The following is a 15,000-nucleotide window of genomic DNA, read 5'->3' on the forward strand; positions in this document are numbered from 1 at the left end:
ACAGTAATAGGACAGCACCTTAAGATAGAGAGATGTAACACTCTTTTGAGGCACTTCCGAATCCTGTCCTTTAACTGTGTTGGCTTCTGCTTATGAAGACAGTTAAAAACAAAACAAAATGAACGAAAACACACAAGTAATACTGAAATAGTCTGTGTAGGTTTATCTTCTTTTTCCTCTCATCTTCTTTTCTTTTTCAGTTCATTTGGTGAAAAAACTCTAAGAATATATATAATGGATACAGACTTCTCTGACTGTGTACATCAATAAAGTCTAGTCTTTAAGTGCTACAGGAATCGAGCACACACACATGTAAGCAGGTTGTAGTTACTACTCTCATTACTTCATTTAATCTGGACTAGGATTTCACCACAGGACTGGAAACGACCTGTCTTAGTATGCCCTGCAGTGTCACCCGAGGTCATGTTTGCCCCTACATTTAGTGACGGGAGGGGAAATTGCTGCCGCCAGCGAGGAAGGGGCTTTTCAGAGCAAAGCAATCATGCTTATGTATGGATGTATGCAATGGGCTCCGCTGTAATCCATCCTGAGATTATTCAGTTAATGCCGCCGGGACATGCCTGTGGCCGCCATGCCAGCGTCTGTCATTACGTATGAAACGGGAAGCCTCGGCAAAACAGCTGTGGGATGCTATTACCGAGCCGCTCCGGGGGAAGCTTCAGACGCAGGGGTGCAGCAGCTGGCTCCATCACCCCGCATCCGACCAGCATCAGCACCGACTCCGGCACATGGGCTGCTGCTTCCTGGGTCACAGAAATAACAATGCGTGAAGTTTAGGATGTGCTGTGCGAAGGCTGTTAAAAAAAGAGGCTGTGACTCCTCCTGAACGTGCTGTTTGTTCGTTACTTCCTGTTTTGCGGTGTGTGAGTGTGTGAGTGGAGACTCTCTGCCTTCAGGATGTCTGAGGCAGCTGTGTGTTGTTTGTTCACCTGGAAACAGCTTGATAGGTGTGCAATTCCCAGGGAGCATAATTATCGATGAAACGCCTGACTCATGCCAACAACATGTCACATCAATGCATGTAAATCCATGTTAAAATATGATGACAAGACATGCGCATCATTTTTCTAATGAAGACAACTAGTACCTAGTAAGAGTGAATGTTTATTACCAAGGAAGTTGTTTTCATTAGCGTTGTACAAACATAGTCTGTTTGTCTGTCTGTCAGGAAGATTGCACAAAAACTACCAGGCTTATGTTCATGAAACTTGGTGGGAGTGTAGCATGGGCTAAGGCAGGACCCATTACATTATGGACCAGATCCAAATCAAGGGGCGGATCCAGGATTTTGTATTTTTGCTTTTGTAAACATTTCAAGATATAATAAGGCATATTGGCCTTGGCACTTTAATGATGGTGGACCGTTGGAAAAGCTAATTATCTTTGCAGGATATTGAATAATTGCAGTGTTCTCTATGTCTTTGTTATATTTTAATTACTGGGTGTATAATATTTCAATACCTTGGAGTAATGACATTGATCAGTCCAATTGACTCTACATTGACACACCGTATGTTATTCAGCCAGAAAAAATAGAACAGAACATCAACACCATGTCGGAATGATAATCATCAATTCTAGCTCTGTAGAATTCTTAGCTTGTTAGTTTGTTTGTTTTCAGATGTTCAGACGTCTCGAGGTGACATCCACCTTTACCTTTAAATCACTGTAAGGGTGTTTGTATAGCATGCACACATTACATCTTGATTAAGCTAAGTATATTCACTTCAACAACTGTTGCTCAGTCAGGCGTTGTTCCTGTAATAGACACAGCCACACCACCCTCATCATCACCTCCAGGGCATGTCAGGCGTCATCTTCCCATTTTTGTCGCACCATAGGGTGCTTTTCTCTCTCTCTCTTTCGACTCTTTCTCTTTTTTTGGCGCTGTTTATCCTGCACTGCTGACGTATCCCAGAGGTTTAGCACCTCTGCCTCAGTGTCAAGGTGTTCTCAGAGACAGATGGCCTGGTGGAAATCACTGCCACATACGGTAGGACACAGACGCTAGCAAGGTTAGCATTGTGCGCTAACGCCTCCATTTTACATTCGGTAACACTTCTGCCCTCCTGGTCATGCAGTTAGTGATGGTCCAGTTGTCTGTGTCCATGTGGTTACATTATTAAATTCTGCGGTATCGGTTGTAGGCTTCTGAAGGCGATGGGTTTATCCGACGTGCTTTTTTGAAAGTGGAGTCTCCTGGGTGATGCCAAGCTAGGAAGATGAATGGATACAGAAGATGGAGTGGCTCACCATTTTATCATCGCAACGGCCCCCTCGACACATTTTTGCAGGAACCAGCTAATGGATTTTGTCTTTTCTGCCCACTTGTCATTACACCTGGCACGTTTCTCATGTGGATGTCACTCATCTCCGTCTAAAAATAAATAGGCAAATAAACAAACATTAACAATCTCACAAAAGGATAAACAAACTAACGGAGGAAAAGGGAAGGAGAGAGAGAGAGAGAGAGAGAGAGAGAGAGGGAGCATAATAAATGTGTGGCTGAGAATGAGTAAATGTGGTGCTAATGGCCCTCTGTTTGTGGAGTGCGGAGGACGGAGGACTAATGAGGAAATAGCATAGCATCCACTGGGCCGCTGGGGCTGTCCAATAACGCCTCCTCATGTAGAGATTGTCACTTTTATTGGGAGGCGGGGGGGGGGGGGGGGGGGGGGGGGCAAGTGGTCATGGTCACTGAAACCATCTGGCACTAGTTTGGCATAGATATGTCAATGCTGACATCTCCTCCTCTGCAGATATTACAGTAGTTTTTTATAGTCATATGGGAATTGATTCTGGAATCTACCTGACCTATATTTGGTACAGGTATGTCAACACTGATACTCCTCTGCTGATGGTACTTTTTAATTGGGGCGGGGGGGGGGGGGGGGGGGGGTCATGTGGAACCTACCTGACATTCATTTTACACTTTTCACCTATTCTGATGATAGCGCCTTTGCTTTTTTTGAAAGGGGGGGGGGGACATCTCGGATCATTACCTGGCACAGACCTGGCTCTCATCAGCCCCAGACTCAGCTCAGCTCAGCGGCAGCTGCCACATGGGTAGGCTTGTCACCTGCAGAGAAGAAGATAAGACATAAGAATAGCCTCCCACCCTCAGAAGCTTTACATTGTGGTGTCAGCATTCATTTAGATGTCCTTACGCTGAATCCTTACAGACTGGTCCGAGGAATAGAGTTTCAGAGCAAAGCTAGCATTTTCTAGCAGTCCCTCATCGAATGAGCAACATTCATTACATTCTCACTCATTTCTTTCTTACTTCCTTTTTCAGGAGAAGCGCTGCTAGCTATTATCAGGCCTTATCCTCATTTTGCCTTGATGTAAACATTCACAAACTATGGTAAAAAAATATATAATTTGAATGTCAAAACAAACTTTTATGATGAATGAGCAAATGAATGTGCGGACTGTCGGCATGTAATTATGCGAGCCTAAGAAGCACACCACGCAAAGATGAGTGCCGCGCGCTCTTGAACATCTAAATCACTGATTGTAAGACACAGTGCGTGTGTTGTGTACAGCATATACATCAGTGAGAACACCATGTACAGACCCTCATAGTGGTGTTCTGAGAACAGTGCTACATAAAGTGCGGTCTGCGATGTTAAACCGAGACGCTTTTGGACAAAAATCAGCGAAGAGCTCCTCACAGACCTCTAGCTGCCCGTTCTGTGTCTGTGTTTGAAAAAGTAAAAACTGTTGTGTTCGTTCCTGACATTCCTGACTTTAATAAGAAAGTGGCTCTGTCCAAAAACGATTCCAGCCAATCAACACGTTGCTTCAGGAGCACGTAAGTAAAGGGTGTAATTTGACTGGTTGTTCAGCTCAAATATCAGCAACCTTTCACCAGAATCGAAGACTGTGCCTTTAGCCTTATAGTGTGTGTACATGGCCGCCAAAGCTAGGCTAGGCTAAGCTAAATGTAGGCTATAGGCTTTAGGGCATGACCATGAGGAAAGGATTCTCGCTTTTAATGTATCTGGATGTATTCCAGAGCCAAGGAGTTTTGTGGTAGCCTCATTGGTGCGGTGCCATCCTTCCTCTCTCTGACAGGCAAATTGCAGGAATAGCACGCCAGCGTAATGTGTGCACGTGATATGTAATTCAGCTTGTTTTGAGATAGATAGTGTGTGTGTGTGTGTGTGTGTGTGTCTGTCTGTTTAAGGGTATTGCTGTTTCCAGGCCCAAGGCCATTCAGAATCAGCGTTCCACTCCTAGCCGTTTGCAAAGCGGACAGGAAGAGAAGAGAAGAGAAATAAAATGAAATCAGACGACACCAGTGTGCTCCAATCATCCTGTAAATATACACAATCATGTCCAATCAAACCTGAAGCTGAGAGCTGCAATTCACGGATGAAACCTACTACTGGTTCTCGAGGGTGGAGAGACACTATTCCTAATATCCAGTAATAGGCTAGATGAAATATTCCTAATATCCAGACCTGGTTGAGTTTGTGTGTGTGTGTGTGTGTGTGTGTGTGCGCTCCAAAAGATGTAATGGGCTAGCTGAAAAGAGCTATCTGTAGAGCTGCTATTGTGATGAATTTTGAAAAGAAGATTCTCTGTAGTGATCGAAAAGTGGTACTTACAAGACATAAACACATGCACAGATGACACACACCTGTTTTACTCACTCTGGTAATAGTAACCTTACGAGCAAACTGTATACCCAAGCTGTACTATACTTCAATGCTCTCTCCCCACCTTATCCACCATAAGTTTTGTATGTATCGTGTAAATACCATCGTATGTTTCTATGTATTGTGTACATTTACCTCATGTATGCTAGCATGCTAAACCATACACATGTATGAACTCATCTGCCATGTTTCTGAGTCTCTCCTCTCCCTTTGCTCCGGGGGAGGTCAAGCCCTCGGTTCTGTAAAGCACCTTGGTTCTCTCCTCTCCCTTTGCTCCGGGGGAGGTCAAGCCCTCGGTTCTGTAAAGCACCTTGGTTCTCTCCTCTCCCTTTGCTCCAGGGGAGGTCAAGCCCTCGGTTCTGTAAAGCGCCTTGGGTCAATTTCATTGTTTTGTCGCTCTATAGATCAAATGTAATTGAATTGAATAGACAAAACATCATCTCTCCCACTGGGAATGTGCACGTCCCATTGTGCCTGTTTACTTTAATGTGACCTATAGGACATTTATTTTATGCTGTACATTTTCTGGGAAGAATCAATTTTATGGTCCTGTGGTATTGATTTTGAGGTTGGTCATGTTGATGGACCTTCTGGTAAACCCCTCGGACTTCGGGTGTTTTTAAATTACGTCAACTCTGTAGCTGCCCACAGAATTGACTTCCCCGTAGTACATCATTGGTCACTGTGTACAACGGTGAACTGCAGACAGACGAACAGACAGACAGACAGGCAGACAGGCAGACAGACAGACAGACAGACAGACAGACAGACAGACAGACAGACAGACAGACAGACAGGCAGAGGCTGCCTTTTTCCTGTCTTGAGACAGTCACATATGAGTAACATCAGCATTAATCTTTACATCTTTTGTACTCATTTCGTTCAGTCTTGAATTTGACTCCTTGATTACAGTCTCTCAGAGTCTATTGTGTAGACATGTGCTACTTAATGTCCTGATGAATTGATTTGATTATTCATACATTTTCCAGCAGAATGCTCCAATCTATAAGTCGGGACATTATGGTTTAATTGCTAAACTAATCACTTCCTGTTATAACTCTCTTGAGGTTCGCTACTTAAAACTAAGAAAAGCATTGTTCTGCAGTCTGGTTGAAGTCTGCTGGTTAAGCATATGCAATTATGTTCCCTGCCTTATTGTTTATCTTATTCACACGGTTTTCTTTGCACAACCATTATTTTGTCTACCAGTCAGGACTATTTGCGTTCACTACTAGAGTGATTATTCATGTATTTATTTTCCATCTGACAACGTATGATTAACTGGAGCATTTGCCTGCAAATGGATTCCTCTGTATTTATTTTCTGTCATATCATGTCTTCTGTTCAGGCAGGTAACAACACAACTCCCTTTGTTATTGATGTGTTTGTCTGACATCACTAAGATAATCCCATCCAGCAGTCAGAACTTTAATTACTACTACCTTGTGGGTACTGTTTTCGCATGTGAAATACAAATGTGAAACTCATTCGTTCAGTTACATCATTTGTTTTTGCCCTGGATGATCTCATCCAGTAGTCACTTCCTGGTTTGATTATTACTAGTTTTATTTACTACTCCTGTGTGACTTACATTTAAACATTTAGATCATTTGTTTTTACCAGGATGGTCTCACCAAGCAGTCTGGACCTTGTTTCCCGTACGACTGTTTAATCCCGTGAAATGAATCATCTAGTAATGGATTTGCTACAGTAATACACATCTCTTCTTTTTCTTCCAGGATGATCTCATCCAGCAGTCAGAACTTCCTGGTGCGTGACCTGGTGTCGGGGCGCGACTACGACCTCTGTGTGCTGGCGGTCTACGACGACAGCCTGAGCTCCCTGACGGCCACCCGGCAGGTGGGCTGCGTGCAGTTCGTCACGGAGACCGAGTACAGCCAGTGCCAGTCGCTGCACAGCCAGTTCCTGGGCGGCACCATGATCATCATCATTGGCGGCATCATCGTGGCCTCCGTGCTCGTCTTCATCATCATCCTCATGATCCGCTACAAGGTCTACAGCGCCCAGGGCGGCGACCCTGGCAAGGCTGGCATGACCTTGCGCTCGCAGACCAACGGGGGCCAGGCGGCGGCGGGACAGGTGCCCCGCTCCGGCTCCAAGGTCACGGACTCCTCCCAGGAGGACCAGCCCACCACAGGGTTCTCGGCGGGGGGGGGGGCGAGTGGCGCGGGGGGGGCGGGGGCCCTGAAGGACTCAGTGGCGCTGGTGGTGGACTGTGAGAAGGCGGCTCGTGTGGAGATCACGGGCGAGGACATTGTGTCGCCCACCAAGAGGCGCCACTCCAGGACTTTCATAGAGCTCAAGGGACAGCCGCCGCCACTGTCTGGGAAAGAGAGGAAGAGTGCAGAGCCTTCAGAGAGTAAGTGAGGTATGTGTGTGTGTGTGTATATATATATTTGTGTGTGTGTGTGTGTGTGTGTGTGTGTGTGTGTGTGTGTGTGTGTGTGTGTGTGTCAGTGTGTATGTGTGTGTGTGTGTGTGTGTACGCATCTGTGTGTGTGTGTGTGTGTGAGTGTGTGCATCTGTGTGTATGTGCATTTATGTGTGTGTGTGTGTGCGTGCGTGCGTGCGTGCGTGTGTGTTTAGGTGAGAGAAGGAGAGCATCAAAAGCAACATTTTTACGTCATTTTGCAGTTTCGTTCTATCTATTTTCATCTCCACATCACATGGTAGCTGTGAAGAATAGTCACAAGGGACATGAATGGGTTTGAATGCTAGGGATGAAAGAATGCCAAATCGCTGGCATTTTGATGGCGCATTGATAAAATATAAGCCCAGTAGCACAGCATTGGACACTGCAGATAATGTCACTGGGTCTTTTTTCTCCCCCCTAAGAATGCTTGCTGTATAGGTCCCAGACAACAGGCGCTAGTCTGTGTACCCAATGTGATGCCCCTTCTAGTCTGTGTACCCAATGTAATGCCCCTTACAGGCTCTAGTCTGTGTACCCAATGTAATGCCCCTTACCCGGCACCATTCCCATCATCTAATACAAGTTTCCCCAGAAGGGCCATTCGTTTGGTGTAAAAATGGTGGGTGGGGAGATGTTGCACAATTACTACTGCAGGAAAAGCGCGATCCCTCCCCTTGATTGGCTACATTCAAGTGGGTCCTGAGGAGCCGTTTCAGTTTGGGGAAGTTAGACAAATTGTTCCAATCAGGTGGTTGCAGTTTCTGGACCAAAGGCACTGGATATCAGGTGGCAACAGTGGCTGTAAATCAGCCAATCGATAAAAGCCATTAAATGTGCACTGGGGCTGGCGGACAGCGAGGTGGCCCCCAGCGCCGGCCCCTCAGGCGCTGTCAGACACCCAGACCCTCAGGCAAATTGAACTTGAAATTGAAGGGAAATTGATTGAAATTAAGGGAAATGATAAGCCAAATGGAGCGACTCAGAGGTACCGATCAGATGAATAATCTGCGAGAGGATGTGAGACAGACGTGGTGCTCTGGCATATCCCGCATGGGCTTCCCCTGATCTCCTGACCACTACAGGTGCCCAGGAAGAGACCCGAGGCTGTTGAAGATCGTCAGTTATCTCTGCACCACTACAGGTGCCCAGGAAGAGACCCAAGGCTATTATTGAAGATCGTCTGTGTCGTCGCAGCGGTGTTTTAAAAGGCCAGTTGTGCCCGTGCTTGGCTATGACAAAACACCACCCTGAGGATCATCAGTCCTTGTTAGAGTGCTGCTGACCACCTCGGAAGTGTGTGTGTGTGTGTGTGTGTGTGTGTGTGCGTGTGTGTCACCTCAGGGTTGTGTGTGTCGGAGTGTGTATGTGTGTGTGTGTGTGAGTGTGTGTGTGTGTGCGTGTGTATGTGTGTGTGTGTGTGTGCGTGTGTATGTGTGTGTGTGCGTGTGTGTGTGTGTGTGTGTGAGAGTGTGTGTCACCTCAGGGGGGTATGTGTGTGTGTGCGTGTGTGTGTGTGTGTGTGTGAGAGTGTGTGTCACCTCAGGGGGGTGTGTGTGTGTGTGCGTGTGTGTGTGTGAGAGAGTGTGTGTGTGTGTGTCTGTGCGTGTGTGTGTGCGTGTGTGTGTGTGTCACCTCAGGGGTGCAGCTATAGTGTTTTTGCACCAGGTGCTCAATATCACCCCTCCCCCCGCCTCTCACACAGGGCTCTCAGTAATGGATGTAGTGTAGTTCAGTAATGGATGCAGCGTAGTTCAGTAAGGGATGCAGTGTAGTTCAGTAAGGGACGCAGCGTAGTTCAGTAAGGGATGCAGTGTAGTTCAGTAAGGGATGCAGTGTAGTTCAGTAATGATGGCAGTGTAGTTCAGTAATGGATGCAGTGTAGTTCAGTAATGATGGCAGTGTAGTTCAGTAATGGATGCAGTGTAGTTCAGTAATGGATGCAGTGTAGTTCAGTAAGGGATGCAGTGTAGTTCAGTAATGGATGCAGTGTAGTTCAGTAAGGGATGCAGTGTAGTTCAGTAATGGATGCAGCGTAGTTCAGTAAGGGATGCAGTGTAGTTCAGTAATGATGGCAGTGTAGTTCAGTAATGGATGCAGTGTAGTTCAGTAATGATGGCAGTGTAGTTCAGTAATGGATGCAGTGTAGTTCAGTAATGGATGCAGTGTAGTTCAGTAATGATGGCAGTGTAGTTCAGTAAGGGATGCAGTGTAGTTCAGTAAGGGATGCAGTGTAGTTCAGTAATTGATGCAGTGTAGTTCAGTAAGGAATGCAGTGTAGTTCAGTAATGGATGCAGTGTAGTTCCCCAGACATTCAGCTTATGCATCAACGTCTCACAGTCGTGTCAAACAACAGGGTCAGTATTGCCCTCTAGCACACACCCCACCCCCTTCAAAAAAGTCTGTCCGTGTCCTGACTAAGAGGGACGAGGCAGCCGGGTTCAGCTGATCCTGTTATGCCCTCTGTCACATAACCAGCACTGCTTCTCCCACACACTCATCTATCTTCTTCCTGCTCCTCTCTGCAGACTTTACGGCGGTTCCGGTCAGTGATGAGAAGAAGGTTCATCGCGACTTCAAAATCTGACGGAGTAATGGCCTCCTCTCTATCTCTTTCTCTCTCTCTCTCTCTCTCTCTCTCTCTCTCTTTCTCTATCTCTCTCAATCCCTCCTCATTCATCCACTCGACAGAAAGAAAGAAAGAAAAAAGAGAAGAGAAGAAAAAAAGAAAGTGAAGGAGGGAAAAAAAGAAAGAGAGTTTGTGACGCATAGACGCAACAGAAGAATAGCATCTGCCATTTACTCGAAACTTAGCATGTTGCTAAGACCCGCGTCTGCCAAGGCCTTGTCCGCTCTACCCAGTACATATGGCAGGGCTCTGCTCATAATACAGCTCATTCCTCCGATGTCTTCTTTTCTTTTTGTTGCTGTCTCTCTCATTTCCATACCAGCGGTGTGTGGGATTATGTTTGCGTACAGCTCATCACAGACTTAAAGTGATGGGTCTGGGAAACGGGAACGTTAACGAGAACAGCGCAGTTGGAGCTTCGGAAGCCCGGCTGGACATGCGGCTCTCCTCGGTTCATGTCTTTTACTCTCTGTATCCGCGGACTCCCCACTATTTTCCATTCAGACTTGCGTCAGCGGACTACGGATTAATGGAACACGTTGGGAGTCTCTCTTCTTCGGCTTGCGGGGGAAAATAAAACTGTGGCTATGGGAGAAAAAAAGAAAAGAAACAGTATTGCCTTCCTATCCCACTTGGCCAAGACTATTTTACGTATTTGCAAACAGATCCAGTAACTTACCCGTATGTTGCTGATCTCGTGAGGGATATCTCTTTACTGGTGAGTACATGGCTGACACGTTTTTTCTGCAGTGCAGTGCGAGGCAAAGGGGCACATATGTAACAGATGTTGAACGCAAAGGCAACTCCCACTTGACCAGCCTGGATTCGGTCCAGTCTGGCCTATACCTAGATCTAGCCTGCTGTGTCATCGTTCACATATATGTCCCTTTGTTGATGGCATGTGAATTTCAATGATGTTCTTTATTTCCATTAGTACTATGTGTAAAGCAGTGGTTCACAGAGTTTGTGTGTGTGTGTGTTTGTGCGTGGGGTGGGGAGGTGATCGGGTGGGGGTCTTCCCTATTATCGAATGGAGTCTTGCCAGGAAAAGTTTGTGAACCAAAAACCAAAGCAGCATTATGCGCTACATGTTTTAATGGTATGTGTTTCTGATTCAAGTGAAGCAGCCCATAATGGAAGAAGTGTTAACACTTGACAAGCAGTCTTTAGCATCCCCCCCCCTCCCCCCCCCCCCCCGGCCCCCGGCCCCTGCCTGTGACTTAAGCTGTTGATAGGATTTGCTCCCACGGTTTACATTGTAGAGGCACAGCGCTTCATATGCACAGCCGGCGGCTGTGAAATATTCTGCACTACGCATAGAAAGATATACAGACCCAAATGAAAAAAAGACAAGCCGGGAGTGTTCATTTAAGTGCTGGTGTAGCATTCACGCTCTCTCCATAGAGTGGCTTTAATAGCCCCCCTCAGTGGTCCTCATGGAGACAGAAGTACACTAACTCACTCTGGTGTTTGACCCCAGATGCCCTCCATTTTAAGTGTCACCCAAAAACACTATAAGCCAACCATGAGGGAGATTACGCAATGGAGATCATGTTCGTTTGCGGGGCCCTTTTAGCAAAGACCTTTAGAGGAGACCTGTCACTGGAGCGCTGGTAGTCTGGGACAGATGAGGCCCGGGTCTGGGACAGATGAGGCCCGGGTCTGGGACAGATGAAGACCGGATCTGGCGCAGATGAAGTGGTGTGGTGTAAATCTATTCCAGCGTTGCCTGCTCTCGAAGGTTAGGGGTCAATTTGGTGGAATTGACTCTGCTCTAAAATAATTGGCTCGGGTTGTGTTCAATTGATTTCAGAGAGAGAATCAATATTTTATTTCTGAGTAGTTTTGTATTTTTGATGCTCATTGAACCTATCGATAGCCCACCAGGGTAATGTAATCAATAGCTGTCCACTGTGTGGCTGTGAGAAGTGCCTTGAGAATTTGATCTCATAAAATCAGGGGAGATCTCTAACATATTACTTAATGTGGATTAACCATACACGGTTTAGTCATGTACATTACCATACGTTAACTGAACTATATAGGTTTGCATGTTAAGTACTGAATGACGTTCTCGGGAACTTTGGTATTTAGCACAGGCGGTTATGTAGAGCACAAGCAGAAGTCATTTGTGGATGATAAGTGTGTAATGGCAGAGGGCACCCTGGGCCCGAACAGTGAGTGATGATTAGGTCTAAACAGCTGTGATTAGATGATAACCGTCTTTGAACTGCGTGGGTAGACGACCATTCCTAATTAGCCAGTGCAACAGTGATGAAGAAGAACACTTGTTTTTTAAAGTCATCCACCTTTTCAATGACATTATGGCAGAGTGTGGGGTAGTGATGCTGCTCTTAGCGAGACATGTTTGATTATTCTGCAACTCTCATGATATCCAGTGTAATCTTAATGTATATAATGTTTTGATTGACATGGCTAAACTATATAATCTTCCTATGTTTAGATGAAATGGATTTCAATATGTCCTACATTTACATTTAGTCATTTAGCAGACGCTTTTATCCAAAGCGACTTACATATGTGCGACTTACAATGTATACACATTTTAGAAGGGATGGTTATGGTAGCGCTGATGAATTATCTGTGGTTTTTAATCTATATGGACCAGGAAATGATGCAGATCCTTGTGCAGTGATGTGAATAACATGTGTGTTGGTTTTCCTAAAGTGGTTTCTGCCGATGTTTACATCAACAGCTGGTAAATAATGATGGTGCGATAACTCAAAAGCCCCCGCACACGGGATTATCCCTTCTTATTCGGCTATGTCTCTCCTTGTGACTGAGGTCTGGGGCTTGTGTGACCGTGATGAAGATGACAGACAGCTTGCACGATTTGTCCAACACAAATGATTACAAGGTGATTGTGCCCCAGTGGTCTAAAGAGATGTGGAGGCGGATGCCACCGAAGCCGCCCCTATAGCATATCAGAGCAGAGAAAAGAAAACTGCACGGATGATGAATAATTAATAATGGCAGTTATTTCCTCTCTTCCGTTCGGGGGCGCGGGCGATGCCATGCCTCACTGCGGCTGCCAGCCAGCCTCCCTCCCATCGCTATGGTGACCAGCCTCACGAGGAGCAGGCCAAGCATGAAGGAAAACAGGGAAAGTGTAGGGGAGTCAGAGTGAAACCTGCACGCAAACACTGTGAACAGAAGTGCCTCCTCCGGGGGACACAGAGACACTGTGTATGGTAGGACAGCTATGCAAACACAGAAAACACAACGCGAGGCTGGAGGCTGGGGTGGTGCAGTGTGCTTGGATGCGCCCGTCGCTTCTCTCTCTCTCTCTCTCTCTCTCTCTCTCTCTCTCTCCCTTTCTCTCTCTCTCACTCTCTCTCTCTCTCTATTGTTTATAAACAAAGGACAACAGTATCAGTGGCAGTTGATAAAGTGTTCACTGTCCATCACAGGATCATTCATAGAAAAAAAACAACTGTTTTCGTTGTTTTGTGTCTACCCCTATTATGGGATGGATCGTAATCAGATACCACTCTCTGCAAAACTTGTAGCAGGAAGCTTGGGTTTCTAATGTCTTGCTAAAAGTAGACGAGGAGAAACAGGAAGTCCAACGATCTGGGCCTCATCCAGCCATCGATACCATCCAGCTATGTCTGACTTTGAAGCATGAGACTGCATGAGAGGTTTGACAGCCCAGCGGAGTAGACAGCGGTGAAGATGGATTGTGTTTATCTTTCAGTTTCGTTCGCTGAAAATTAGATTTGTTGAACATGCTCAGACCTCAAGACTTGCCGCAGCTCCTCCGATATGATCTTTACACTGAACCATAGCATTCCTCATCTCCGACAAGGCAGTCACCTGAAAAGCTCTGTTCATTTTCTCATTAACATAGCTGATTGGAAAGAGTGAAGAGGAAAAATTGTCATGTCTGTTTTTGTGTGAGTGTGTGTGTGCGTGTGTGTGTGCGTGTGCGTGTATGTGTGTGCACGTGTGTGTGTGTGTGTGTGTGTGTGTGTGTTCGTGTGTGTGTGTGTGTGTGTGTGTGTGTGTGTGTGTGTAAGAATATGAGAGACAGAGAGAGAGAGCGGATCGTGGCAGTGTACAAGATGTGGGAATGGGAATTCGTCCCAGCAGTAATTAACCTTTTGACGAAACCACGCATAGACAATGACGGCCCCCGTTCAATATGGCTATGTAAATTTGTTATGGGATTTGTTATGACCAGAATACTCGAAAATGTCAAGCGAGAAATTTGTTCTCACTAATGTCGCATTCCTTTATGTAATTGACATGTACTTGCAGGGAACGAGATGTAACAGCGTCTGTGCCATTGCCTTATGAAACTCAGGCCTAGTATTAAACAGACAGTTGTCCTCGCTGTACTACATTAAGACTGACATATAAACTCATAGTTTATAATATATATATATTTAAATAGATAGATAATGACAATATAAAATGATGAAAAATGATATGATTAGTAATTACTGTATATATATATATATATATATATACTGTATACTAATCATATCATTTTTCAGCAATGATGTAGTGCATACTCATACTGAATAGCAGTGAAAGCACTGTATGTATACTTTTATCTGCATTCATTTTTAATGTCTTCACATGGCATTCTGTTTTCACATGGAATAATGTATTGTTTTGATGGATATGTCACACGATCAGCATCTTAATGTATCAGTAGGGAATTCTTCAGCTCTGTTTGTAGATCCTGCAGGTCGGCAGAACTCAAGCTGACTTAATGACTGGCACCCCTGATGAACATGGGATTATAGGCTAAACTCTGCCCAATTTTGGAGTAGTTAGCTCTTGCTTTAGTAGACCAATATACAACAAATTATGAAGCGTTTTAGGCTTTTTGGCAGCCAGTTAACACACTAAGGATGTAGGTTTGATATGACAAGCCTCATTGGCCTGGCGGTTAAAATGTCATTACGGATTGCTAACTGCATGCTGGGGACGCAGCAATATGGCGTCTGAATATGGTTCTCCTCCAGAACCACAGGAAGCCACAGCACTATGGCGTCTGGATATGGTTCTCCTCCAGAACCACAGGAAGCCACAGCAAGACCCCTGTGTTTCCCGCTCGGTAATGTGAGGTTCAGGATATATTAAGTTGTATCCTACAGGAAGTTGATGTAATTTAAAATACCTTGATTAACGCCATGAAGCATACGTAGACCATGGGGCAATGATGAGTTTAGTATTTGTTTTCTAATAAATAATAATAGTGTAATCGTGAAAACTGTGCTGT

At 45.4% G+C, this 15,000-nt stretch overlaps 1 protein-coding gene across 2 annotated transcripts in view; it reads left to right on the forward strand.

Moving 5' to 3' along the window:
• The window catches only part of zgc:172282 (leucine-rich repeat and fibronectin type III domain-containing protein 1-like protein), a 120,089-nt gene that overhangs the window by 93,960 nt on the left and 11,129 nt on the right, over positions 1-15,000 (forward strand). The window contains exons 4-5 of one of the 2 annotated variants that reach the window (XR_006152587.1): positions 6,425-7,065; positions 9,646-10,464. Coding sequence is in view for 1 of the 2 variants with exons in the window: in XM_031573953.2 (XP_031429813.1) it covers positions 6,425-7,065; positions 9,646-9,704 (700 nt within the window). In the remaining variant the exon portion in view is untranslated. Of the gene's footprint in view, positions 1-6,424; positions 7,066-9,645; positions 10,880-15,000 lie in introns of those variants that run through there. The other variant, XM_031573953.2, reaches the window with a different exon arrangement.

Source organism: Clupea harengus, chromosome 9, assembly GCF_900700415.2.
Source record: "Clupea harengus chromosome 9, Ch_v2.0.2, whole genome shotgun sequence".
Taxonomy (NCBI): domain Eukaryota; kingdom Metazoa; phylum Chordata; class Actinopteri; order Clupeiformes; family Clupeidae; genus Clupea; species Clupea harengus.